At 37.9% G+C, this 27,327-nt stretch overlaps 1 protein-coding gene across 31 annotated transcripts in view; it reads right to left on the reverse strand.

Annotated features, from left to right (window-relative positions):
• Positions 1-27,327, reverse strand: part of NEB (nebulin) — a 217,056-nt gene that overhangs the window by 173,330 nt on the left and 16,399 nt on the right. For all 31 annotated transcript variants that reach the window (XM_087881859.1, XM_087881879.1, XM_087881868.1 and 28 more), the window contains exons 8-38: positions 26,758-26,862; positions 26,551-26,655; positions 25,262-25,366; positions 22,509-22,610; positions 22,258-22,365; positions 20,913-21,029; positions 17,859-17,960; positions 17,663-17,770; positions 17,483-17,587; positions 15,050-15,148; positions 13,030-13,134; positions 11,809-11,916; positions 11,596-11,709; positions 11,019-11,120; positions 10,823-10,930; positions 10,638-10,742; positions 10,196-10,294; positions 9,682-9,786; positions 8,610-8,717; positions 8,397-8,510; positions 7,176-7,277; positions 6,980-7,087; positions 6,797-6,901; positions 6,355-6,453; positions 4,328-4,432; positions 2,882-2,989; positions 2,675-2,788; positions 1,336-1,437; positions 1,140-1,247; positions 945-1,049; positions 21-119 (exon numbers count right to left, since the gene is read on the reverse strand). In XM_087881859.1, the coding sequence (XP_087737985.1) occupies positions 21-119; positions 945-1,049; positions 1,140-1,247; positions 1,336-1,437; positions 2,675-2,788; positions 2,882-2,989; positions 4,328-4,432; positions 6,355-6,453; positions 6,797-6,901; positions 6,980-7,087; positions 7,176-7,277; positions 8,397-8,510; positions 8,610-8,717; positions 9,682-9,786; positions 10,196-10,294; positions 10,638-10,742; positions 10,823-10,930; positions 11,019-11,120; positions 11,596-11,709; positions 11,809-11,916; positions 13,030-13,134; positions 15,050-15,148; positions 17,483-17,587; positions 17,663-17,770; positions 17,859-17,960; positions 20,913-21,029; positions 22,258-22,365; positions 22,509-22,610; positions 25,262-25,366; positions 26,551-26,655; positions 26,758-26,862 (3,279 nt within the window). The remainder of the gene's footprint in view (positions 1-20; positions 120-944; positions 1,050-1,139; positions 1,248-1,335; positions 1,438-2,674; positions 2,789-2,881; positions 2,990-4,327; positions 4,433-6,354; positions 6,454-6,796; positions 6,902-6,979; positions 7,088-7,175; positions 7,278-8,396; positions 8,511-8,609; positions 8,718-9,681; positions 9,787-10,195; positions 10,295-10,637; positions 10,743-10,822; positions 10,931-11,018; positions 11,121-11,595; positions 11,710-11,808; positions 11,917-13,029; positions 13,135-15,049; positions 15,149-17,482; positions 17,588-17,662; positions 17,771-17,858; positions 17,961-20,912; positions 21,030-22,257; positions 22,366-22,508; positions 22,611-25,261; positions 25,367-26,550; positions 26,656-26,757; positions 26,863-27,327) is intronic.

Genomic DNA, 27,327 nt, shown 5'->3' on the forward strand with positions numbered 1-27,327 from the left:
AGAGTTGCTAGGTTACTCACATCACTCAGCTGCTTGGAATTAATTTGTGCTTGTACCATAACCAGCGAGTCTGTCACAGGGGTAAACTTGATCTGACCAGGATGTTTCTTGTATGCATGCTAGACAAATGAGGAAACAAAAGATAATTTACTTTTTAGCGTATATCAAATTACAGTTCTACTTTGCAGTATCTACAGAAAAATATTTTTTTAAAAAAAATTCTAGCATATTAATATGGTCCATTCATTCATCAACAATATGTCTAAACCCACTGCTGTTTAGAAATCTTAAAGCCTTCTGATTATATATGTGTGTGTGTGTGTGTATACATATATACATACACACACACACACACACACACTGCTCAAAAAAATAAAGGGAACACAAGCAGAAGACTTCCGAGATCTGAATGAATGATTCCCTTTATTAAATACTTTGTTCGTTACATACAGTAGTTTTGTGTTCCCTTTAGTTGTTTGAGCAGTGTATAAACTACTGTATGTAAAGAATAAAGTATTTAATAAGGCTATTTCATTCATTCAGATCTCGGATGTCTTCTACTTGTGTTCCCTTTATTTTTTTTGAGCAATATATATATAGAGGGGGGGGATGGTCTCCAGGGGTAGGGGTGCACTGTAATATTTGCTTTTTTCCCCTTTTTTTATTATTTAGATGTATTATTTGTACTTAAAATATTTTTTTTAAAAAAAATAGTTAATTCCATTCTAATGCCAATAAAACTATGTGGATGGATGTCTGCAGAGGGCAGGAATGTCTAACAAGAGCCCTCACGTTCGTATGAGTCAAGACCAATCCAAGGAAACATACATTAGCATTGTAATATTAAAGTTTATCTTAAAAAAAAAAAACCTTCAGAAATTTTTTTTAAAGACTCTGGACTACTGTAGATATAAATATAAAATCTAACAGTAACAATGACTTACATCTTTGCACACGTCCAGCTTCTTTATGGCTTCATATTCTTGAGTTATGGTTTGAGGGAAATAGCATTTAGCCTTTTCGTCTTCATAGTCTGCCTTATAGTTTTTCTAGAAGAACCACCAGAAAACATCATAAACACCATGAACCGAACAACAAAAGGAAAAAAATAGAGGAAAATAGGTACAATTCATACTCACATCACTCTTCATAGCTTCAATTTTCATGCAATGTGCTTGATAGGGGTCCTCAGAAGTGCCTATGTATCGGCCCAGGACATTGGCTACATAAGGCTCTTTGTATTTCACCTGTGGAGAAACACAATCACAAGTTGCAACAAACCAAGCAAGACTATGTCCGGAGCAGAAGCAAAGGAGAAATATTCACCACACTTACCCCACTAAAGTTCTTAAGAACATTGTCCACTTGATACTGTGGAGTCTCACAATAGTTAATGCTTACTCCTTTTGCTTTTTCATATAGTTCCTTATATAGTCTCTGCAAGAGTGGGGGGGGGAGAATGGACAAAGGGTTATAGGAGATGACGTTGCAAATATTGTTCCTTCTGTGTCTGCCTGGCTTCCCACTTACACATTTCTGTTTCCATTTCATCCTGAAATATACATCACAATGCATTCCAAAAGATTTCATCCAAATTTACATTCTGAATCCATGATTGGGATGGAAGCATAAGTACATATTTTATGTATTAATTTATTTTTGCATACATTTGTAAACCCACCCAAGTGAAACAATTTGACTCTGGACAGCATACAACAAAAGTAAGATTAACAAAAAAATATAACTATAAGAAAGAAAGCTCAGCACATAAAATATAAAATAGCAACCAAATATTTTAAAAAACCAACCAAAAGGGAACTGGGCCATAATCACCTAGAAAATAAAATCATGTAATCTGGATTAAACCCATGATCTGTATGGTTAAATAGGTTAATTCCCACAATGCCCTGAAGTTTGTTTATGAGAAATCTATGATAAATTCTAATGGAAACAGTGACTGTACTTTAAGTTAGTTTAACAATGGTTGCTATGAACAGTCCATTTGGACGTCTTTCAAATATGGATGTCCCATTTAGGTCATTGATGTTTTAACATGTTGATGTTCATGAATTAATAGCAATAGCACTTAGACTTATATACCGCTTCACAGTGCTTTACAACCCCCTCTAAGCGGTTTACAGAGTCAGCATATTGCCCCCAACAATCTGGGTTCTCATTTTACCGACCTCGGAAGGATGGAAGGTTGACTCAACCTTGAGCCAGTGGGAATCAAACTGCCAAACTGCCGGCAGTCAGCAGAAGTAGCCTGCAGTACTGCGATCTAACCACTGCGCCTCCATGGCTTATAATGTTACTCTATTTCAAATACTTTTTCATCAGACAATTGTGGAATCCTTGCTGTTCTCTGAGCAAAGTTGTTTGCCTACAGATGTTTTGTTACCAGTCTGAGCTACTGATATTCAGTTCTATTGGTGTCATCAGACAATTCACTATTTAATATAACTGTGAATTATATTAATTATATAAATATACATTACAAAATTGGAAGTTCCCAAATTTGATATAGTCATAAAAGATTATAAGAGTCATAAAAATGTTAGCAAATGTTACTGAAGCTCTAGAATAGAGGGAGTCAAAAAAAGGTTGTGCTGCATCATCACAAAGGTTCCAACCTGCCACACACCCAATTTTACCATATTTTGGCCTTACTTACATCATTTTGCAGTTTCCCTACTTTCATAGAATGTAAAATCTTGGGATCATCCTGGACACTCAACGCTCCAATAAGCTTCCCTTTGCTCTTTTCGTAGCCTTTCTTGTACTCAACCTACAGGGGGATTTTGGAATAAAATATTTTCATAGGCTGCAAACTTTGCATTCAAATTGAAAGCTAAATATTACTACTCTGTGCCATACTTACATCGCTCGCAATTTTTTGTTTTGCTTTAGCAGCCAGAATCGGGATAGCATCCATTTTGATATCAAATTTCTTTGCTTTCGATTGATCCCAATCATACTTGTACCAATTCTAATCAAGAAAGAAGAGGAAAATAAAGTGGATCAACTGAACTAGGAATCAGGAGGATAGGTCTTTTTTTTTTAATCAAAAACCATACCTCAATTTGATTCATTTTGAAAATATTCTTCAAGATACGGACAACAATTGTCATTTCTAACCAACTGAACAATAAATTCTAATGTTCTTTATGCTTCAATAAAATACCATCAGGAAATAGAATCGCCTTTAAATATTTGAAACTTTCACAAAATGAGTCCATTATAAGATGGATCTATGTGTACAGATTGTTTTGGCAATCTATTCCATACTAATAGGACAGATTTAGAATGTTTCTATCTATCATCTATCTATCTATCTATCTATCTATCTATCTATCTATCTATCTATCTATTTATCAACAAGGATATAGATATAAATATATACAGACACTTAGACATAGAGAAAATACGTATCTTCATTTAATGATTATTTTGTTATAGATACATCTGCTCAAATATACCTGTTACTTCCCTGTACTTCACTTCCCATTCCTACTTATAACCCAGACTCTTTTCTAGTAATTCCTGTGATTACAGTCACTCATGTTCTAAGTTAGGGATCAGCAACCTGGGGCTCTGGAGCCATATCTGGCTCTTTCACCCCTCTGCTGCGGCTCCCTGCCACTCAAAATATGTGTCACAGCTGCCAATGTGTGACACCTGCCGGCATACAATTTATTGAGCTTTTCAACCCCTGGTAGGCCAACCATGGATATATCCAAGAAAAGAAAAGTTTCAAAAGAAAACAGAACGTTTAATTCAACTACATATACTAGTTTTGTGGCCACTCAAGAAATAGTCAGGCACAGGAAGGGTTTTGTAGCTCCCGGTGTTTTCTTTTTTGTGTGAAACAGGTCCAAATGGCTCTTTGAATGTTTAAGATTGTAGACCCCTGTTCTAAGTATTTGTGAGATCCTTAGTACCCAACTTCCTTCTTCTACATCATTTCTATTTCTATTGTTTCTCCTGCCAAATATGCACAACACATTCCTATATGTGTTAAGAAATTCTGCTTTCCCTCTTCCTTCTTATGTCATCACATCATTCGCTTGTTTTATTTCATCCTCTACCAATAAATCCTGGTCTTTGTGTTGTATTAAATATAGCTAATTAGATTGGTTCTTTTCAAGCTTGATGTCTTTGTCCATACTGACTCTGGGTTACAACAGTCTGTCCAATGTATGCAAAGAACATTCACCTAGGCTTATTTGCTGTCTGCCTAGTAGAAATCTCACTGCAAATATCATAGTAGCTATAATATTATTTATTAAGAAATTGAGTCGGAAGAGCAGTTGTCCATTATACTCACATCACTGATATTATAAGCATTAACTCTGGACTGGAGAAACAAAGGAGCATCTGGAGGTATAGAACATTTGAATTTTTCAGCCTCGTGTTTAGCTTTGTAATTCATCTGAAATATAGAAGGAACAAAGAATGGTATATAAATGACTAACACACACTGCTCTTCGCTATGGGAAGAATTCCTTCTCCTAGAGACCAACTTTGGCTACTGAGTTTTTTGTAACCCCGTTAAATATTGATTAAACCATCAGTGCCTTGCTCCAGTACCCAAACTAAATGCTTTCCCAGAAGGACTACCTTATCCAAATGATGAACCTTCTAAAGGAGCAGATAGGACAGAATGATGGTGCCCATGCAGTACCAATTATTCCCTTATACCAATAGCAGTAATTTCAACTTTCTGAATACCAACCTCCTTTCCTGACCAATATCTTTGAAATCTAAGAAAATTTACTACTTTCCTAACTCACATGAGCCATATATCTGCCTGAGACTAAATGCTTTATTAGCAACATAATTGATATAGGATTTTCAATAAGCCTGCTGATGGAGGGAGCTATAAAATGGTAACCCTTTCCTCCCCAGTGCTTATTCAGAAAAGTTCAGACAACCACAGTAATTTTGTGATGTGCCTGAGAGTTAACTTTAAAGATCTGATCAAGTGAATAACAGACATTTTGTATAACTAATATGAGCCAGAGAATGGCTCACTCGGTGATGAGGAGAAGGAATGGGAGGAATTCCTCACCAAGAAGAGGTAAAAAATATGTCCTCCTCTTGTTATCCAGTGCCTGGAAGTGGGAGGGTATAAAGAGGCCCCAAATGTAGTCCGGTTTCAGTTCTCATTTGGGTGGAAAAACCAAACTATCTTCCTTCCTTCCTTCCTTCCTTCCTTCCTTCCTTCCTTCCTTCCTTCCTTCCTTCCTTCCTTCCTCCCTCCCTCTCTCCCTCCCTCCCTCCCTCCCTCCCTCCCAGGAGAATTAGAGGCTTTATCATGGCTTATTCCCTGGCATCTTTCTTGCTTTCTCTTGAAGTTTTGCCAGAGCTGTGGGAAAAATGGCTTTGGGGCACAATGGGAAAGTTTTGATTCTCCTGTTGTCAAATGTTGAATGATCAAGGAGCCAGAGGAAGCCATTAGCAGCAGGGCAGTTTGTCCTCCTCTATAACTTTACCTACAAATGAGGTACTGCAGACTAGCTAAACTACAAGACACGTATTGCCTATGGTGGGAAAATGCCCTTTTAAAACAGAACAAAAATAGTGGACAACGGGCTATTCTTCCAATGGGACAAGATTGAATTTAAAGATGACCACATCCATTTCTGTACTTCTGGAATGGCTAGGAAGACACCTTCCTGCCACAGTTAGCAGGACATATGAAAGGGTCTGATTATTTTTTTAAAAAAATAGCTAAGGGCGCAATTCCAAACTTTTTAGAATCATCTAAATCATCATCAATGACATGGTCAGCTTCTTCAGAGCCTGAAGAGGGGAGGAGGGACAAAATAGAAGAGGTGGTATAGGGGCTATATCTACTGAAGTAAAAACCAACAGTTTCTAGAAGTTAAAGACGATCAATTTGTAAACCTTTCTAAGCTATTCTGAGCTGTTAACCTGTTAACTGAGAAGGGTGACAGAAAAAAAATGCCCATATTTAAAATTCCAAAGCATAACCCTATGTAAAGGCATGCCTGCCTCCCAGGGCTTAATTCTTGTCTGCAACAAAGAACCTAATCTATCTGATTCATGTCTGAGAATCTTTTGCTAAATAAGCACATACATGAATAAGAGGATGTGCTTCTGGAAAACTGAGATGTACTGCCATGCTCATTCTGATACATTCTAAGCAACTGCTTCAATTTGTTTTCAAAAGTGTTGCCCCAAAATTCTCACTTTCCAAATAGAGAGTCATGTTATTGCAATGTAAAGAATCTGCAAGTCCCAACTCAACGCTAGGCTGTCTGTTAGGCAATTTAGCAGGAAAAGTAAGATCATGCAAAGCCAGCTTCCGTCCGTTTCCAGGTTACTTACATCACTCAGCTGCTTGGAATTAATCTGTGCTTGTAGTAACACTGGAGAATCCGACACTGAAGTAAACTTGAACTGGTCAGGATGCTTTTTGTAGGCAGACTAGGAAAAAGAATAAAACAAAACCCAGCAGCGATGACTTTTCAGTAAACATCAGACTTATGTTTTTCTACTTCATGATATGTTTTACAACATTCTGCTCTGCTACTATCATCCATGCATCCAAATATGGCTGGGAAAGGCAGCATTTATATTGACAGTATTTACTGTATGATGTTTAAATTCAGTTCTTGTACCGTCAGTAATACTTCAGATATTTTCACGTATTTTTTAATTTCATTTATTATTTTAAGAATATCGTGACATAATACACCACTGAGATTCTTTTCTTTTTCAGTTCTGAAGCACATAAAAAAAATATGACCTCACTAAAACAATGACTTACATCTTTGCATATGTCCAGCTTCTTCAGGGCTTCATATTCTTGAGTTATGGTTTGAGGGAAATAACATTTAGCCTTTTCGTCTTCATAGTCCGCTTTATAGTTTTTCTAGAGAAACCACCAGAGTTCAGTAAGCACCATGAACTGAATAAGGGGGGGGGAGAAATAGGTACAATTCATACTTACATCGCTCTTCATAGCTTCAATTTTCATGCAATGTGCTTGATAGGGGTCCTCAGAAGTGCCTATGTATCGGCCCAGGACATTGGCTACATAAGGCTCTTTGTATCTCACCTGTGGAAAAACACAGTCACATGTTACAGCAAAGCAAGCAAGACTATGTCCGGAGCAGAAGCAAAGCAGAAATTTTCACCATGCTTACCCCACTGAAGTTCTTAAGAACGTTGTCCACTTGATACTGTGGAGTCTCACAATAGTTAATGCTTACTCCTTTTGCTTTTTCATATAGTTCCTTATATAATCTCTGCAAGAGTGAAAAAGAAAGGAGAAATTGTTATAGGAAGTCATGTGGAAAATGTCATTTCTGAATTCATAATTACAATGGGCACATAAGAACTATCTTCCTGGCTTAATTCCAGGGTATAGATTACCAACTGTTTTCTCTCCAAGAGTAGCTAGGCAGGTGTTTATGGGAAACCCAAATTAGGTTATAAATAAAATGGCAAGGATACTTCATATCAATTAACAATAGCTATTAATGTTCTGTGTAAATAGCTTTCTGATATGGATGTTCCATTTAGCTCATTCATGATTTAACATGTTGATGTTCATGATTATTTTAGTTGAAACATTTTTTCATCAGACAATTGACTACTTGACTCTGAATAAATTAGGATCATTAGGCATTTTATAAATATCTATTATAAAACTTTTATAAAAACCCAGATTTGATAGTGATAAAAATATTAACAAATTACTGAAGGTGCACGTGGTATGTGTCCTCTTTACTGCCTAATATTAATATAGTACTAGATGCAGGTTTTAATTTTCAGAAAATAATATGAGAATTCTTATTTCACTACTAATTTTTCTTGCTTCATAGCTCTAAAATACAAGGAGCAAAAAAATGCTTTTTTTTCCCTGAGGAAAACAGAACATCAGGAAGGAGGGAGGGAGGGAGGGAGGGAGGGAGGGAGGGAGGGAGGGAGGAAGGAAGGAAGGAAGGAAGGAAGGAAGGAAGGAAGGAAGGAAGGAAGGAAGGAAGGAAGAGATACAGATTAACAGAGTAGGAAGGGACCTTGAAGGTTCTAGTTCAATGCCCCGCCCAAGCAGACCCTACATCATTTCTGACAGATAGTGGTCCAGTCTCTTCTTGAAAGCTTCCAGTGATGAAGCTCCCACCACTTCTGAAGGCAAGCTGTTCCATTGGTTGATTGTTCTCACTGTCAGAAAATTTCTCCTTATTTCCAGGTTGAAACATTCCTTGTTCAGTTTCCATCCATTATTCCTTGTCTGGCCTTCAGGTGCTTTGGAAAATAGCTTGACCCACTCCTCTCTGTGGCAACAGCTGTGCTACATCATCACAAGATTCTAATATGCCACACACTCCATTTTCATTTTACTGTAATTTGTGATTACTTACATCATTTTGCAGTTTGCCTACTTTCAGAGAATGTAAGATCTTGGGATCATCGTGGACGCTCAAGGCTCCAATAAGCTTCCCTTTGCTCTTTTCGTAGCCTTTTTTATACTCAACCTACAGGGGGATATTGGAATAAAATACTTGCATAGACTACAAACTTTGTCTGCGTTTTGAATGCTAAGGGTCACCTTCATTACTCTGTGCAACACTTACATCGCTTGTGATTTTTTGCTTTGCTTTCGCAGCCAGAATTGGGATAGCATCCATTTTGATATCAAACTTCTTTGCTTTCGATTGATCCCAGTCGTACTTATACGAATTCTAACCAAGAGAGAAAAAGAAAATAAAGTGGGTCAACTTGAACTAGGAATCAGGAGGATAAGCCTCAAAATACATACATCAGTAGTAGAAGATGCTTTTATCTGTAACCATACCTCAGTTTGATTGACAAAATGAAAATGTTCTTCAAGTTAAGAACAAAAATTTCTAGCCAACTGTAATATAAATTCTAACATTTTTATGTGCCAACATGAAATAGTATTAAATGTATAATCACTTTTTAAAAATTGGAATTTGTAAAAAAGCCTCTTATGAGATGAACAGTACACAATATGCAAATACATGACGTAACCAATTTATTCTCTGCAGTATTTGAACATAAAGGCAGAATGCATTCACCTGATCAAGTTCTTTATCAGCGCCTGATCCTTGACTCAAAACCAAGCTGTGATTTATCACATAATTGGGGGTAAGTCTACTCAACCACACACACTTCCATAATATTCCCAACAACTGCATTTAGATCTATTTTTTCTAGGTTGTGCTATGTCTGCAGAACTTGATTAGACTCTTTCCTTATCGTCCCTGCTAACATTTTTCTTTTTCCTGACCCATATAGTCTTTCCTAAATATTTGTTGAGAAGTTTTGTTTTCTTTTTTACCTTTCTTCTTATGTCATAATTTTGACATGCTTCATTCTTCTTCCCTAAGAACCAATATGCTTTGGACTCCTTTCTCTTTGATTCTAAAATTAAGTTAGTTCTTTTTCCCAGTTTAATGCCCTTGCTCATACCGACTATGGATTATGAAAGATACCCAATGGCTTCGGAAGGCATTCATTTATCTTACCCCTTGCTTACCTGATTGACATCACACTACAATGTTTGAGATCCATGCCCTATTATCCCAGTAGCAATAGTAAGATTTCACGTAATTGAGTCAAAACTTAAATTATATATTATATCATTCTAACTGCAAAACTATCATACAGAAGCATTATACTTACATCACTGATGTTATAAGCATTGACTCTGGACTGAAGGAAAAAAGGAGCATCAGGAGGTATGGAACATCTGGATTTTTCAGCCTCATGTTTGGCTTTGTAGTTCATCTGAAATGCAGAATGAGTTAATGAGGACTTAAAAAGCAACTTTGTGGGGACATATAAAAATGTCACACAAACACACTGTTCAGAAGACAGGTAGATAATTTCTCAACAGCGTGCCACATATGTATCTAATGTCAGAGGCATACCTCCGCTAGTATCTGCACAGCAGAGGAAAAGAGTTTCTTGGCACCATCAGGTTAAGAATGTCTTTGGCTTTCAGTGGGTCAGCAATCAAAAATGATCACTGTCGTTTTGTAAAAACTGAATCTAGTTAAGTATCAACTGGCAGTTCCTGACAATTCCTTCCAATCACTGAACATTATTGCAATGTTAAGGACCTGAAAGTCCCAAATAATGCTGGGCTCTTTGTCAGGCAACTTAGCAGAAAATATAAAACCATGTGAAGCCTTACGTCACTCAGCTGCTTGGTATTAATCTGCGCTTGTAGCAAAACTGGAGAATCCGACACTGAAGTAAACTTGATCTGGTCAGGATGCTTTTTGTAGGCAGACTAGTGAGAAAAAAGTTTTTAAAATTCAGCAGCAATTCATTTTTGGTAGACATCAAGTTTATTATTTTATAATTAATGATACATTTTATGAAGATCCATTTTATGAAGATCCATCATCCATGCAGCCATTCAGCAAAATTACAGCTGGAGAAGGCAGCATTTACATTGATAGTATTTGCTGTATGAAGTTTGAATTCAGTTCTTTTGCCACCAGCAATACTTCAGATATTTTTGGATCATGTAATATCTTTTATTTTATTTATTGTTTTAAGAATTTCATGAAATAATATACCACATTTCTGAAGCTCGTAAAAAATATGATCTCACTAGAACAATGACTTACATCCTTGCACATATCCAGCTTCTTCATAACTTCATATTCTTGAGTTATGGTTTGAGGGAAATAACATTTATCCTTTTCATCTTCGTAGTCCGCTTTATAGTTTTTCTAGAAAAACCACCAGAGTTCAATAAGCACCATGAACTGAATAAGGTGGGGGGAGAGAAATAGGTACAATTCATACTTACGTCACTCTTCATAGCTTCCATCTTCATGCAATGCGCTTGATAGGGGTCCTCAGAAGTGCCTATATACCGGCCCAGGACATCGGTTACGTAAGGCTCTTTGTATCTCACCTGTGGAGAAACACAGTCACACATTGCAGCAAACAAAGCAAGATTATGTCTGGAGCAGAAGTAAAAGAGAAATCTCCACCACACTTACCCCACTAAAGTTCTTAAGGACATTGTCCACCTGATACTGTGGAGTCTCACAATAGTTAATGCTTACTCCTTTTGCTTTTTCATATGGTTCCTTATATAGTCTCTGCAAGAGTGAAAAAGTAGAAGTAATCATGCAACAGGGATTTAGAAAATATTTCTTATATGCATGATGTTGTCTCCCATTTAGAAAGTTTTGCTATTGAAGTGTTGGTTATCTTGAGAAATAATAACAAAAATGTATGGGAAATAAATAGCACAACCAATATATGAAAAAATAGTTAATGGGCCAATAGGAAGGAGGAGGCTAAGGAACTTGCAGCCTAGTTAGTTGAATTTGATGAGTGAAAAGTTTAAGGAACAAAAAACCATTGTTCAATATGTATACCATACAGCCAATATATCGGTATTCCTTTGAAATTAAATATAGAGCCAAGATTATAATATTTTTTTAAAATAATATTTAGGACTTATTGTTCCATACTCAGTCTCTTAGCCTGTAAGCTCCTGGGATCCAAGGAAAATGTTGTATGCCTCCCACACTTCCTGTTTTCACAATACTATACCTTGGGGTTACTTACATCACTTTGCAGCTTGCCTACTTTCAGTGAGTGCCGGATCCTAGGATCATCTTCAACACTCAAAGCTCCAACAAGCTTTCCTTTGCTCTTTTCATAGCCCTTCTTGTACTCAACCTAATTGGGAAAAGAGAATGACATACTTTCATATGCTATAAATTTGTATAAAAATGGAAAACCAAGAATTGCCCTTTTTAAATTCTGTGTAACACTTACATCACTTGCAATTTTTTGTTTTGCTTTGGCAGCCAGAATTGGGATGGCATCCATTTTGATATCAAACTTCTTTGCTTTGGATTGATCCCAGTCATACTTATACCAATTCTAGCCAAATGAGAATGATAAGAAAACATAAGGAAAGTATAGCATAAAGAATCAATGCAGCCATTTACTGTAGAAAATATATAAAATCACAGCAATTTGGCATATTCAAATCATGCATTGAAATTCATGCACGCTTCAAAAACCTGGTTTGGAACATGTATTACTAATATATATTACTCAAAGAAAAAGAAATACTAGGTTCATCTGTGTTGATTTTATAAAATGACTAGGTCCCTCTTGGTTTTTAGAGATCATATATTAATTCAGTGATATTTGTATCCAAAATTTGATTCCATTAACAGAGTTGAGTTTTCCACATAATGTTCCTCTTGTTTGTTATCCATTGGTACACATTTCTCTTTCCTTTATCTCTCTATTTCCTTTGCTACACTCTATACTCTTTCTTCATCTCTACTGAATTTTTTTCCCCAATCATTCCATCTGTCAGTTACTTCCCCACTTGGCCTTTCCTTAACCAGGTTATCTCCATTTCTTTTACCTGCTTCTCCCTCCTTTAATTTTTCCCTTTTAGGGATTTCTTCTTTTCCTTACTATCTTATAATAATTCTCCCCAAGATGCCATCCAGATGCAGGGTCCCTAGTGCTAATAATTCAAAGTTAATGTCCAGGTATGCCACCTTCTTTCTTTAGTGGATTTTTCATGGTAAATAAAAAATGAAGCAAGCAGTGAGATTGGGAAGGGGGAACTACATCAATGATAAATAGAAAATAAAAACCTCTGCTCACCCATTGAATTCTGTAAATGTAGAAGAGTAACTGCACCATAGTAGCCACATCTGGAAGTACCCGCTGTTACTTCCTCTTGCTTTCAATTTTTAAAGTTATTTCTAAATAAGCACTAGTCTTGTGTTGTTCCCTTTCTCCCAATCTTTTGGACTTTCTTCTTTTACATTTTTCTCCTTCAGAACATAGCTAGTCTAAACCAGCAATCTCTATCTCTATCTCTATCATCTATCTATCATGTCTGTCTGTCTGTCTGCCTATATATCAGCTTTTACATCACTAATATTATAGTCATTAACTCATTCATAGTAGTAATAGTATTATTAATTATGAAATTGAATCACAAGAACAGTTGTCCATAATACATACATCACTGATATTATAAGCATTGACTCTGGACTGAAGAAGGAAAGGAGTATCTGGAGGTATGGAACATCTGGATTTTTCTGCCTCATGTTTGGCTTTGTAATTCATCTGAAATGCAGAATAAGCAATGCCATAAAATGAATTAACATGAAAAAAAAAGTTTAATTACAACACTACCATTCATTGCTAACATGAGATCTGATCAAGGCAACAGATTCAAATGTTTCAACTCAAATATTTCAAAAGCAAGCCATAGTTAGCCATTTTATTCACCAACATAAGGATGTGTATCGGTAGAATGGATCAGTATAAATCATCTGGAATGAAATATGGCTCGAATGCAGACAAAACCGTTTACTTGCTTTCCTATGATGCAGCTTCAAATGGTAAGAGATTGATAAAATTTTGGGGTATAGGGAAATTTCAGGCTGGTATTTGAACACGCTGTCATTAAGACTTGAGGCAGTTTGGTGCAGTGGTTAAGGCATCAGGCTAGGAAGCAGGAGATTGTGAGTTCTAGTCCTGCCTTAGACACAAAGCCAGCTGTGACCATGAACCAATCATTCTCTTTCTCTCAACCTTAAGAAGGAGATAGGCACAAACTACTTCTGAAAATATTGCCAAGAAAACTGCAGGAATTAGTCCAAGCAGTCACCAGGATTCAAAAACCTGATTCAAGGACACAACAACAACCAAATCATTAAGACTGGTTGCTGGATTCTAAAACGCATGATACTCTCCTACTTTGATATCTTACTGTATCTCTGTGAGATCTAACTTCTTGTTCTTTTAATAGAAATCATGTATGCAGATATAATGGGAGGAAGCCAATTTTATTCCCCTAGTAGTCTCATCACTGCCCCACAAAATCAGATGTTGTATGTGTACAGAGGAGAAGGAAGAAAAAGAAATCCCTGTCTTACTGCTAGAAGTCTCGTTCCAGTTTATTATAATTGGTAAACATAGTAATACCATGTCTGAAAAAGTGGGTTTTGTGCTTTAAGTTTTTTTTACTATAGGACTTAAGTCATGAAAGTGAAGAGAGAGGTTTTTCCTACACCCATTTCCATCAATTTCTTTCCATATCCTTCTCCACAATATCAGATTCTTAAGATGACACAGTCCTGAAACCTCTATTGCACACAATCACATCATGTGACGTATCACAATGTATCGTGATGTTTTTTGCCTTTGTGGAGATGGGGTGGGCATGGCCTGCACATGATGCATCCAGCCCGCAGACTGCCAGTTTGATACCCCTGCTCTATTGGAAACTAACAAAGCATTGTTTATTCAATATGCAATATTCTACTTGTTGTGGCCCGCCAGCGGCCTGTGAGGATCGTGACTGATCCTGACGATGAGGAGGCTGGTGTGGTGTCGCGCCAGCAGCCTGCGCAGCCGGTGCTCACGTCGGACAGCGAGGAGGCTGAAGAGATGTGGTGCCAGAGGCAGAGACTCAGCCAGGGCCTTCAGAACCTCCAGAGGCTCCTTCAAGTGGAGAGAGCGAAGTGGAGGAGCCTCTTCTCAATGCTCGAGCACGCAGGGCTGCCAAAAGGCAGGAGTGCCTACTCAGAAGGAGGAGGTCTCCTCGAGAGTAAGGCTTGAGGATAATTGGCCACTCCCTTAGCCTATTGAAGTCACACACCATTAGTAAGTTTCTTGCTGGAAACAACTTGTAATTATCATCAGAGCATTTTTGGAAAAGTCTTATCGTATCTTGTTTTCTGGGCTCGTTGCCAACCTTTGCCGGACTTTGGTTTATTCTTGCTACTTAATAAATTTGATAAGGATCGTTGGTGTGTGTCAATATCCTCAGGAATCCGGAGCTGGGGCAGAACACTACTGCATAATGCTTTAAAAAGCAGAATAGGTACGTTTCTTGGTCAACCGTGAGTGATTCATTCACCCTTTCATTGTTAAATATGCAGCATTATGACCGGAAATATTTTATCATGCACAAAGCTTCATGAAGTATAAAAATCAGAGAGGAACTCATTCTTTAAGTTGCAGGTTAACTTACATCGCTTAACTGCTTGGTATTAATCTGTGCTTGTACCAAAACAGGAGAATTCGCCACCTGAGTAAACTTAATCTGATCTGGAGGCTTCTTGTAGACAACCTGGTTGAAATGAAAGCAAAGCATAATAAATATTCAGGCTGCAGTACCATGGTCTTCCATTTTTGTATCAACATATATAAAATATTCTTTAAAAAACAAAAAAGCAGCATTCATAAAACAAACAGCACTGCAGTTAATGATGCTGATTGGGAAAAAAAGCATCTAATTGGGTAAACCATGATATAATATCATTGTCTGGAGTTCTCAGAGGTTTGTCTTAACATCAAAGCATACAATCATCAAGAGATCTCAGTATGTTTTGCATCTGGAATGATAGCAGATTTTAATGTATCTGTTGCATCTAGAATACATTCTCTCAACACACATTAAGATTAATCGAGGGCAGAAGTAATAGGGGAGGGAATCAGTGGTCACTGTCTTGTGACCACTTCTCAATCCATTTCATTATCCAGGCAGATAATGACTGGCAAACCAGAAGCTGGTCAAATATTTATAATTCTGGCATAACTACCGTGTTTCCCCGAAAATAAGACCCTGTCTTATATTTTTTGAACCCCGATATAAGAGCTTGGCCTTATTTTTGGGGAGGTCTTATTATTTTGGGGCACGTGGAGCAAGATGGGGCTCCTCTTGCTGTCTTACTGATTTCCAGCTCTGCGTTTAAATATTTTCAGGGAGGGCTTATTTTCGGGAGGAGCCTTATTTTAGCTCATGCGCTCAAAAGCCCGATTGGCCTTATTATCAGTGGATGTCTTATTTTGGGGGAAACAGGGTAGGTATATCATGTGCAAAGCCCCACTTCTGGCTATAGTTGAGGCATCTTATCTTTTTTGCAAACTCAGCCATGGTTTATTTCCCAGGATACAATAAACTCTACTATGGCAAGGCTAAGGGTATTGTGCAAATACAAATAGGCTATAAATACAATAGCATGAGCTAAATCAAAATGTATTACAAAACTTACAACAGTTCATTCAGTGACCATTCAAAGTTACAACAGCACTGAAGAAAGGACTGTTTTTCACACTTACGACCTTTGTAGCATCCCCATGATCATGTGATCAAAATTCAAATGCTTGGCAATGGGTTCATAGTTATGACCATTGCTGCGTCCCAAGGTCATGTGATCACCTTTTGTGACCTTTAGACAAGAAAAATCAATGGGGAAGCCAGATTCACTTAACAACCATGTTACTAACTGCAGTGGTTCACTTAACAACCATGGCAAGAAAGGTCGCAAAATAGGACAAAACCCACTTAACAAATGTTGCACTTAACAACAGAAATTTTGAGCTCAATTGTGGTTGTAAGTCAAGGACTATCTGTATTTCCTGCAATTCTGAAAGCTTTCACCCTATGATAGTCATGAAAACATCAAAAGATATCAGATGCTCAATTAAGGAAATGTTGGATAACTTTGATTTATTTACTATTCAGTAATGTGAACTATCCTTGATGCAGCCCATACATATTGTCACTTACTGCGTTTGTGAGTAAGCGAGCGTACCCAGTATTATAGGTGATTATTTACACCACCGTGTCCAATTCTACAGAAAGTGAATTGAATTGATATATAAGATTTTGCTTGAGAAACTATGTATGTGACCCAAACACATGTTAACCACTAGATGTCATGAGCTGCCTATAAATTAATACGATGATGTAAGATGTTAGAAGGATACCACCTGAGGACAAGCTACACATCACATGCAAATGATACAAAGCAGCAACTAAAAACTGCAGCAACTTCAGGATGCAGTTTTCAGCTAAGACCAAGCAGATAGCATAGGCTACAAATAGTTTGATTCAATTGGGGTTTTTTTCTTATTTCACTCCTTTATTCAAACTCCCAGTTCTTCAGTATATCTGTTGGAATAATGAGACCCAGTGATGTGATCCTAATTCAACATAGACCACGATTCTTAAATAGAAAGCAAAATAAATATTCCAATTGATGATAGCTTTTTTCCACTTCTGTGAAATAGTAAAACACATGATTCAACAACCAGTGGTCAGATTTAAGGGGACCTTGGTGCTTTCTGAACTTGCTTGTTTTCTTGTGGACGTTTCATTATCCAAATTAGGTAACATCATCAGTTCTAGCACTGATGATGATACTTAGTTCGGAAAACGAAACATCTGGGAGAAAACAAGCAAGCTCAGAGAACACCCTGGATCCTTTATGTCAACCCTGAGCTACAAATAGTCAGATTTAAGTCTGTGTTCACTTATGCGGGTGCAGTGTTTGTCTATCTTCAAAACACATTTTATAATTTAGGCATTCAAATTCCTTTAAATAAGTTTCGAAAGATATGCTTCCCCCCCCCCGCATCTGAGATTCTGAGCCATACACGATTTCACAGCAGCTCTTACATCTTTGCACTTGTCCAGCTTCTTCTGGACTTCATATTCTTGAGTCAAAGTCTGGGGGAAGTAGCAGTTAGCCTTTTCCTCTTCATAGTCCGCTTTATAGTTTTTCTAGAGAAACAATAAGAGATCAGTAACCATAACAAATCAGCGAAGCCAGATTAGGTAGAGAGAACTCATACTCACGCCGCTCTTCATAGCTTCAATCCTCATGCAATGCGCTTGATAGGGGTCCTCAACCGTGCCTATGTATCGGCCCAAGACATTGGCTATGTAAGGCTCTTTGTATTTGACCTAAAAAAAAAAGAATGCCATCAGTTTTTATAAGAAACTGCACGACTTTATCTGGAGCACATTAAAGAACTATTTCTATCACACTTACATCACTAAAGTCTTTCAGAACATTGTCGATTTTGTACTTTGGAGTCTCGCAGTAGTTAATACTTTTCGCTTTGGCTTTCTCGTATGCATCCTTATATAATCTCTGCCAGGAAAAAAAAAAAGAATATAAAGTATTATAGCAGTATTAACATAAGAGGAACACAGAAAAAAAAATTAAATTCTTCTGCTGATGCCATCAAACCTGTGCTGCCTTCAAATGAAGCAAGCATATCTAGAATGCAATTCTTTATTTTCCATTATTTATCCTATCTAAGTTATGAATGATGGGAAAGAAAAGCCTTTCTGGAGGAAATATGAGAACCAGCATCTTCTTTTCTGCAATGGTAGACAAGATTTCTGCACAACTGCTTCTTCTAATAAAAGGAAAGCCCTTTTTATAAACCTTAAAACCCTTTTTTCTGTGTTAATACAAATATAACACAAAAACAATTTGTCGCAAAAGCGACTACCTGCGAAGATTCCTGGATTGGGGCTGAAAGACGAAAGCGAAAGCAGTATGATCCATCCCATATTTGGGTAGACCAGGTTGCCCTGAGAAGAAACGATCTCTCCCCTGGTATATCCAACAAAGCAAGGAGAGCCTGCGGCTTAGAGGTTAATATATCTACCTAATATGTAAGTAGCCCGGGTTCAAATGCCATAACCTATGGCACGCGTGCCAGCGGTGGCATGCAGCGGCCTCTCTGATGGTACACGAGCCATAGCCCCAGTTCAGCTCTGCTGCGCATGTGTGCATGCTTCCCACTGGCCATCTGATCTTCTAGTATTTGCCACGTGTGCGCGGGAGGTGGGGGACATGCTCATGCACAGGGATGGGGTGCATGCAGGGGGCCATGCGTGCATGCGTTCAGGGATGGGGCACATGCAGGGGCCGTGCTCGAATGTTCAGGGGTGGGTCTCATGGGAGGCACATGCTTGGGGGCAGTTCTCATGCAGGGGGTGGAGCACATGCGGGGCCCGCACACACATGTGGTGGGGGTGCATGCAGGGGCCACATGTGCATGCATGGTGGTGGGGCGCATGCAGGGGCCATGCATGCATGCGCGGGGGACACTTAAACAGGGGCCACACGTGCACTGCATTTTGGGAGTTCGCTATAGGCACTCAGTCCGGAAAAGGTTAGCCATCACTGCTCTAAGTTTTGCAATGATCTTTACTATTCTTCTTTAAAAAAAAAATGTTATAAAAATAATAGAATACAAAAGGAAAAAAAGAAATAAGATGAAGCACAGGTAGTCCTCAACTTACAACAATTCATTTAGTGACCATTTGAGGTTACAATGGCACTGAAAAAAGTGACTTATGACCGTTTTTCATACTAATAACCGTTGCACTATCCCCACGGTTATATGGTCAAAATTTGGATGCTTGGCAATTGGTTCATATTTATGACAGATTCAGTGCGATCATCTTTTGTGACCTTCTGACAAGCAAAGTGAATGGGGAAGCCAGATTCACTTAACAAGAGTGTTACTAACTTAACAACTGCAGTGATTCACTTAACAACTGTGGCAAGAAAGGTCATAAAATGGGGCAAAATTCACTTAACAAATGTCTCATTTAGCAACAGAAATGTTGGGCTCAATTGTGGTAATAAGTTGTGTACAGAACTGTATAGAACTGTACAGAAATAATTACTAAAGATAGATTTTAAAACATATAGTGAAAAAACATTTGTGTCCCCAACCACTAACCAGTTTAAATACTTGAATAATATCATTGTTATTGATTTCTGTTTAAGACCCAGAAACCAGATTCCCAATGTATAAATTTGCCTTGTGTAAGACAAATTTAGATCTTGCATTGTTAGAAGCCCAGCATTATATCCATATGTAGTCTTCAAATTACCACCATCCCTGGACACAAGTTCCTGCTAATTAAGGGGAGAAATGGAATTTGTAGTCTGATACCTAAAATTTAGATAATAGAACAATAGAATAACAGAGTTGGAAGGGACCTTGGAGGTCTTCTAATCCAACCCCCTGCTTAGGCAGGAAACCCTACACCACTTCAGAGAAATGGTTATCCAATATCTTCTTCAAAACTTCTAGCATTGGAGCATTCACAACTTCTGGAGGCAAGTTGTTCCACTGGTTAATTGTTCTAACTGTCAGGAAATTTCTCCTTGGTTCTAGGTTGCTTCTCTCCTTGATTAGTTTCCACCCACTGCTTCTTGTCCTGCCCTCAGGTGCTTTGGAGAATAGCTTGACTCCCTCTTCTTTGTGGCAACCCCTGAGATATCGGAACACTGCTATCATGTCTCTCCTAGTCCTTCTTTTCATTAAACTAGAAATACCCAGTTCCTGCAACCGTTCTTCATATGTTTTAGCCTCCAGTCCCCTAATCATCTTTGTTGCTCTTCTCTGCACTTTTTCTAGAGTCTCAACATCTTTTTTACATCGTGAAACTAAATGTTAAACTAAATATCCCAAACGCATCTTCATAAAATCAAAAGTTAAAAAGAAAAACAGAGCAGCCTGAGCCATGTTTATTTTATGTCATTCCCAATTCACACATGCTGTGAACCAAAATGTGATCCCAGAGCATTCTTCACTCACTGACCAAGTTCATGATATACCTGGGGAAGTGAGACACTCTGACAGAAGGTTTACAATATGGATGCAACAAGGGAAAAACCTTTATCTGAAGTCCCCCTGTTCAGCCATTGTCAAAATTAGAAGATGCACAGAGTTGGCAACTCTTACAACACAAATGGAATAGAGAGCAAAATATTTTTCATAGATATTTTACTTTGGGATTCTGTGGTAAGCTCCATGTGTTCGAAGTAAGGAAACTATAAGCTTACTATCCTCAAACAAGATCATATATCTTGTCCTCCAGTGATAGCAATTGAAGTGATATGAAAAAAGGAACAAAGGAAGTTTTATCATCTACGCTGATCTAACCAATTTGCTGATTAAATTTTGGATTTTCATAACAAGACAAGACAACCTACTTTTAAATGACATATAATGATGAATTGTTGAAACTCTGTTTTGTCAACCATCCTGGGGGGGTGGAATAGCATACTTACATCATTTACATTATTTGCAACAGCTTTTAGATGCCTGAGCATCGGATTCTCCGTTGCTGGAAGTACATTATAATCTGCTGAACCTCTGGCTTTTTCATAATCTTCCTTGTATTTTATCTAGAAAAATTAAGCAGGGAAAATAAATCATTTTCCAATTTTACAACATGCTGTTTTGGTGTAACTCGATGACCTTTTTATTTGGGCTTTTAGCTCAAAGACTTTTTTAAAAAAATGGAAACATTCATGTACCATTCTAAATCAAACACATTTGAGGCTTTTAAGAGATGCCATTTCTTCAATTAAGAAAATGGTTTCAACTGGAAAATGCTATTTGTACTCACATTTGCCAATTGTTCCATAATAAAAAAGAAAACCATTGCTGATGAAATATAACTAGAATGCATTGTGCTTTCAAGGGTTAAAGGAAGTACCTTTTTCATTAGCAAAAATCTTTTTAGAGTTCTATTATTTCTTCTGCTGAACTAAATCTGAGAAGGATAGTAATAGTAGATAGATGAAGTAAAGGACATTGCGTTCTCAACATCTAGGATCCAAAACTATGTTTTAGCACAGTTATACTGTTGGGAATGCCCATACACACACCCTCCAACAGAAATGAGGGAGGCAATTTTCATCATTTTCCATGTGGTCTCATTTGCCTCCCAGAAAAATAGGATTGTGACTAAGGGGAAAACAGGAATCAATGAAAGTTCTCTCTTCCACCAACAAAAGTTTCCACTGGATCACCAACATAAGCGACAAAGGAATTCAGTTTTTCGAACTCCCTTGTTAAGCTCAAACATATTTTCTCGAACAATGCCAAGACCTAACAGAGGCATCCAAGTCTTAATGGCGCTCCACATTAAACTTTCCTTGACCACCAAGACGAGATGAGGCCACACAATTTATATGGAATACCAGCTGTATAAATGGGCAGAATATTCCATGATCAGTAGATTCCATTAGAGTGGAAAAGAGTGGGTCAAAAAGAGCATGATGCCAGCTGTGACTATATGAACAAAGCCCCATGTGTTTTGTACATGTGTCAATGTCACAAGCACACACAGGGGCTTTGTTCATCTGGTTGCAACAGCCATCTTCACTTCTTGTCCCCTCCAGCAAACATCCCTGTCTCTGACACATTTTCAATTTACACAGAAATGCCTTCATTTCAACTCAACCCATGTGAAATGACCAAAAGCTTTGAACTACTCCTGTTTTGGATGGGATTTTCTTTGTATGTAAATTGAAACTATCAGAAGATTCCAAGCACATTAGGGTCAGGCCATCGCCTGGTCTCCCCAATGGACCCAATTTAAACACATAGCTAGATTTATTGCCATACCTTACTGGCAGCAATTCCAGCACGCTTATTAACCGTATACTCTGGTGTTGCTGTCTGCATGAAATAGATATGGTCTTTCTTCGATTCCCAGTCTTCCTGGTATTTTCTCTGCAAACAACAGAAAGTGCAAGAATGTACAGCTCAGAATTGGGATTTTATTACAAAGGCAAGCAATCAATATAAAATAGGGGGAGGGAGAAAGTGGGGGGAGGGAAGCAAATACAAAATGGCATTTTGATATTCCTTCTTACTGGGCTCAAGTTGTCAGAGTTCATTTTGGCAACTGCGACATCATAGCATGGTGTTTGGCTCCATTTGCCATTCTTCTTTTTATGGTCTTCGTGATATTTGTGCTACAACAAAAAAAGAGATAAACATTGGACTGTAAGTAAACTACTTTAGAAAAAGAAATATATTCTTAAAATAGGTTTGCTTTCCCGCTATAGGTGAACTATTGCACTATAGTTTTTAGACTCTTCTGTCTTAGGAATGTTTGAATAAAACATAATTGTTCTATAGCTTTCAAAAACTTTCTCAGAAGAATGGAATGGAACAGAACGGAATGGAACAGAACAGAACAGAACAGAACAGAACAGAACAGAACACTTTATTTAACCAAGTGTGATTTGACACACAAGGAATTGTCTCCAGTGCAGATTCTCCATTATGGAAAATCTTCCCAGAGGAATCAATCTGTACCTACCCTACTTACTTTCTGATGCCAAATATAACTAATGGGGTGGGGGGAAGGGTCACATTGCATTCCATTAAAAATATAGCATGGAATTTAGTAAGTTTAAATTTATGATTGGGTAATAAATTATGAACACATTAATAATGAATAAAATCTAATTATATATAAATATCAAGTTTATGAGTCATGCTCCATGGATCTCATCCGTTGTGCTAAATGTCTATTTCTCTCCCGTCATTTTTTTAAAATCTTATCAGGCATTATTTTACATGAAAGTAATCTAAAATTAGAAAGGGAGATTTATTTCAGCTTCACCAAAACAATGTGTCTTTAAAAGCTCTTTCTATACATGAATTACTCTAGTTCAAACACAAACAAAAATTAGTTACTCAAAATGTGCCAGGGGAATTTTCAATAATTAAAAGAACAAGAAATACTTTCACCATACCTAGTCCAACATATGAAGGCCACTCCAAAAAAACAAAAACAAAAAAACAAGAATATTGCCCTATTAAACAAATCTAAGATAAGATACTCACAAATGATAAATTGCTAAACTGATTCTATGTGTGTACATTTCCACATGAAGAAAAATAAGCTTTTTGAAGAAATAATGCTTAAACCATTGGAACAGTTACCATCTTAGAATCGATGGGAAGCAAGAATTAAGAATGTTAAACTTCATATTTGGTACTAGCTGGACGCCCGTGCTTCACTATGAAACTATGTGCTCGGGCTTGATAAATTGACACTTGCAGCCCGAAACTTAATGTAGAATGTGTAACTCCGTAGCATCAGAGTGTGTTAATATAATGCTACTGGGAATTGGAACAGAGGGGGAGAGGGAGTAGAATGTCCCAGCCCGCAGCATCCATCGGTATTCATTTGGCTAGCATCCTGTCAGTGTGTGAGTTGAGGTGTGTTTGGAAACTCAAACAGTATTTGCTGTGTGAGCAAGGAGATAGGAAGGAGGCTGGGCATGGCTTAGCTCAACTGTTCTGTAGTAAAGCTGCTTGCTGCTGTGAAAGTAAAACTGAAAGTGAAACTCCTCTGCTTGTGTTTTGCATTTAGAACAGATTTCTTTTGAGGGGGGGAGGGGGAGTAGAACTCCTTAGCATCAGAGCATGTTAATCATAATATACGAAATACTAATGTTCTGATGGTCATTTCAAAAAATCCTTTCTTAGTGAGCACCTAGAAGCCAAGAGTAACATACATGGCAAATTTCAAGTTTGTAGGCTTTACGGTTCTGGAGATTTCATGATTAATGCTTGAGTGGTTTTCGCTTTTATATATATAGATTATCTGGACTACGTAGATATTCTCATAAATGATCCAGTGTACTGCAGGTCAGCCCCATAGGTAGACCAGACCAGCAAATCAACTCCACAAGAAGGAATTGATATCTCAATACTCTAATTGCGATTGACTATAATAACAGGATCTTGTGATGTTCTGAGTGTGATGTTCCTCCTCCTCCTCCTCCTCCTCCTCCTCCTCCTCCTCCTCCTCCTCCTCCTCCTCCCTGAATTAGGGTGTTATCTCCTTGAGCTGCATCCAAATGTTATCTTGCTTTTCTGGTCTTAAAATAAATATTTCAGCTCCTCTTGCTTCTGTAACAGTTTTTGCATTTTCTATTAAGGTCAACTTCCTTACTCTCTACAATGCAGGAAGTCTCTGCTTTGGCCATCCAACCAATTCTAACCTCCAACCAATTTGTAAATGACCACAAGATTGTGAGGTTGCTTGCAGGATTGCCTCTTTCTGTAAAGATTGTACACACCCTTACTATCTTCCTTGGGGCACTTCTGACAGGCCCTGGCACACTTATATTTCAGTGATGGGCCTCAAATCATTAAACAGCTTTCTGTTGGAGCTTAGGTTGTGTCAATTTATTTATTTGTTTATTACATTTATATGCCTCCCATCTCCTTGTTAAGGCAACTCAATCCTTACTATGTTTAAGAGGAGGTTTAAAACAACTCTACACCGGATTCTATTCTATTCTATTCAGAACTTTGAAAGCTTCCTAGAGACACAAAAAGGGAATGAGTAAAATATAAAGTTATCAATCTATTAATAATATGCAATGTATTGGTTGATTTTCTTTATATGCTAATACAGGTAGAAAGATAGAATGGGAAGGAGAAGCATTGTTGCAGAATGGTTGGGACGGCAAGGGTCAAGAGTCACCTGTAAAGGGCACTGATATTTTCCCCTCCTTGTAAGATATTTTAGAGATCCTTGATGACTGTCCTGTTCCCAACTCAGGTGATTATATTACAATGAATTCTGTCACAAAATACTCACGTCACTAAGCTGTCGAGTAACTTTCTTGGCAAGCTCCATATCAGGTCGGTCAGGCACAGAGGTGTACTTCGATTTCTGCTCAATGTGTCCTTTTTTGTAAACAATCTGAAACAATCAAGAAAAAGAAGGCTGATTATTTAATAATAATAATAACAGTAATAGAGTTGGAAGGGACCTTGGAGGTCATCTAGTCCAATCCCCTGCTCACGCAGGAGACCTGTACTAGGGATTCAAACTGGCAAACTGCCAACCTTTCTGATCGACAAGCTCAGTGTCTTAGCCACTGAGCCACCTAGTCAGGCTTTTTAAACAAGCATATTTATTCTTGTACCCTGTCTCAATAGGAGTTCATTTTCATGGAAGCAAAATATGCCTCTGTTAATTTAGCATAGTTATTTTAGGATTTTATACCAGGAATAGAACAAGATAATCAGAGGAGGCAATTGTTTAATTCGCTTGGCTCTAGGCATGCTAGGTGATGAAATTTGCTCTTTACCACAACAAATTAACCATCTTTATAGACATTAATAAATTAAGAGCCGATGTGGAAAATTTGTACTGCACCCTTTGTTTTAATGCGCCATTTATTTTAATGGCCCTGGTGTTGGTTGGATTAGGGAATAATACTTTCCAAAATGGGAACATTCTTGCCTCCATTCCTTTGAATAAGATTCAGTTCTTAGTAACTATATTATTTTAGTTTTTTTGGCAGCACAGAGAAATGACTTGCTATTGTCTTCATTCCAGTTTTTTTTTTACTTTTGTTTAACCTACAGTTCTAGAATGTCCTTGTAGACTCCCATTCAAGTCCTAACCCAACTCTGCTAGACTTTTGAGATCAACCAATGTCAACTAAGTGCTGCCACAGATTTCTTCTCCATCACCTTAAATTCAGTATCCATCCCATTCCAGTACCTCCTCTATTGCTCAGACTTTGCCCATGCCAAAGGGCAAGACAATGTGCTACATACAGCCTTCTATTTCATTCTTGCAAAATCCCTTTCAAGATTGTTCAGCTTCGCCACGTCATACCTGGGTGGCCCTTTCCCAAATGTCTATGGAAATTCTCAGTCATCCAAGTCATGGTTATCCCAAACGTGCTTTTCCAAAAAGCAACTGGAGTTTCTTGGTTTTCGCTCAAAACGTTTTGTTTCTTCTTGGATGAGAAATGAAACATTTTCAAGGAAAAACCAAGAAAGTCCAATTGCCTTTTGAAAAAGCACTTTTGGGTGCTCTTTCCCAGTTACAAAGGTCCAGAACTGATGATCGATCAGGATCTTGGTACTTACATCACTGAGGGCTTTTTGTGCCTTTGCAACTCTCCTAAATTCAGGACTGTCATCGTAGGGATAGAAGAGGGACTTGTCTGCTTCCCACTCTTCAACATAAGGTTTCTGAGGGAAAAGTATTCACAAAACTCATTGGGCACAGGCTGGAAAGAAGCATGAGATACATAGAAAAGGATCACAGATTCGTCTAACCAGAAGTACACCTACCTTACTGAATAAGGCTGTATTTTTTATGGCATGAACAAACTCAGGAGCATCAGGAGGAAGCAAATACTTTTCCTTATTTTCTTCCCAGTTCTGTTTGTATAAAACCTATAATGACAAAAACAAAAAATACCACATTGGCTAAAGGAACTGTAAAGAAGCTCCTCTTTTAAGTCCGATTCTCCATAAATTCTAACACAGGGGTCGGCAACCTGTGGCTCTGGACCGCATGTGGCTCTTTCATCCCTCTGCTGCGGCTTCCTGTCGCCAGTCAGCTCCACAATTGATAAGGCTTTTGGTTAGGACAGGTAGGAGGAAACTCTATGGTGGAAGAACCGGACTTTCGGGCGGCAGACGAAAAAGGATGCCACGCTAGGAGGAGACTTTATGGTGGGGAACCGGACTTCTGGTGGGCTCCAGAATTGAATGGGGGGCTTCCGGTTAGGACCTTTGTGGCTCTTTGAGTTTTTAAGGTTGCCAATCCCTGGTCTAACAATATACTACTTTTGAACACCTCTATGTTTCTTGACGTCTTTTATACATGATTGCCTAACCTTGATTTTTCAAAGTTAT

The sequence above is a fragment of the Pantherophis guttatus genome, chromosome 1 (assembly GCF_059756535.1).
Source record: "Pantherophis guttatus breed Tessera chromosome 1, ASM5975653v1, whole genome shotgun sequence".
In the NCBI taxonomy this organism is placed as follows: Eukaryota; Metazoa; Chordata; class Lepidosauria; order Squamata; family Colubridae; genus Pantherophis; species Pantherophis guttatus.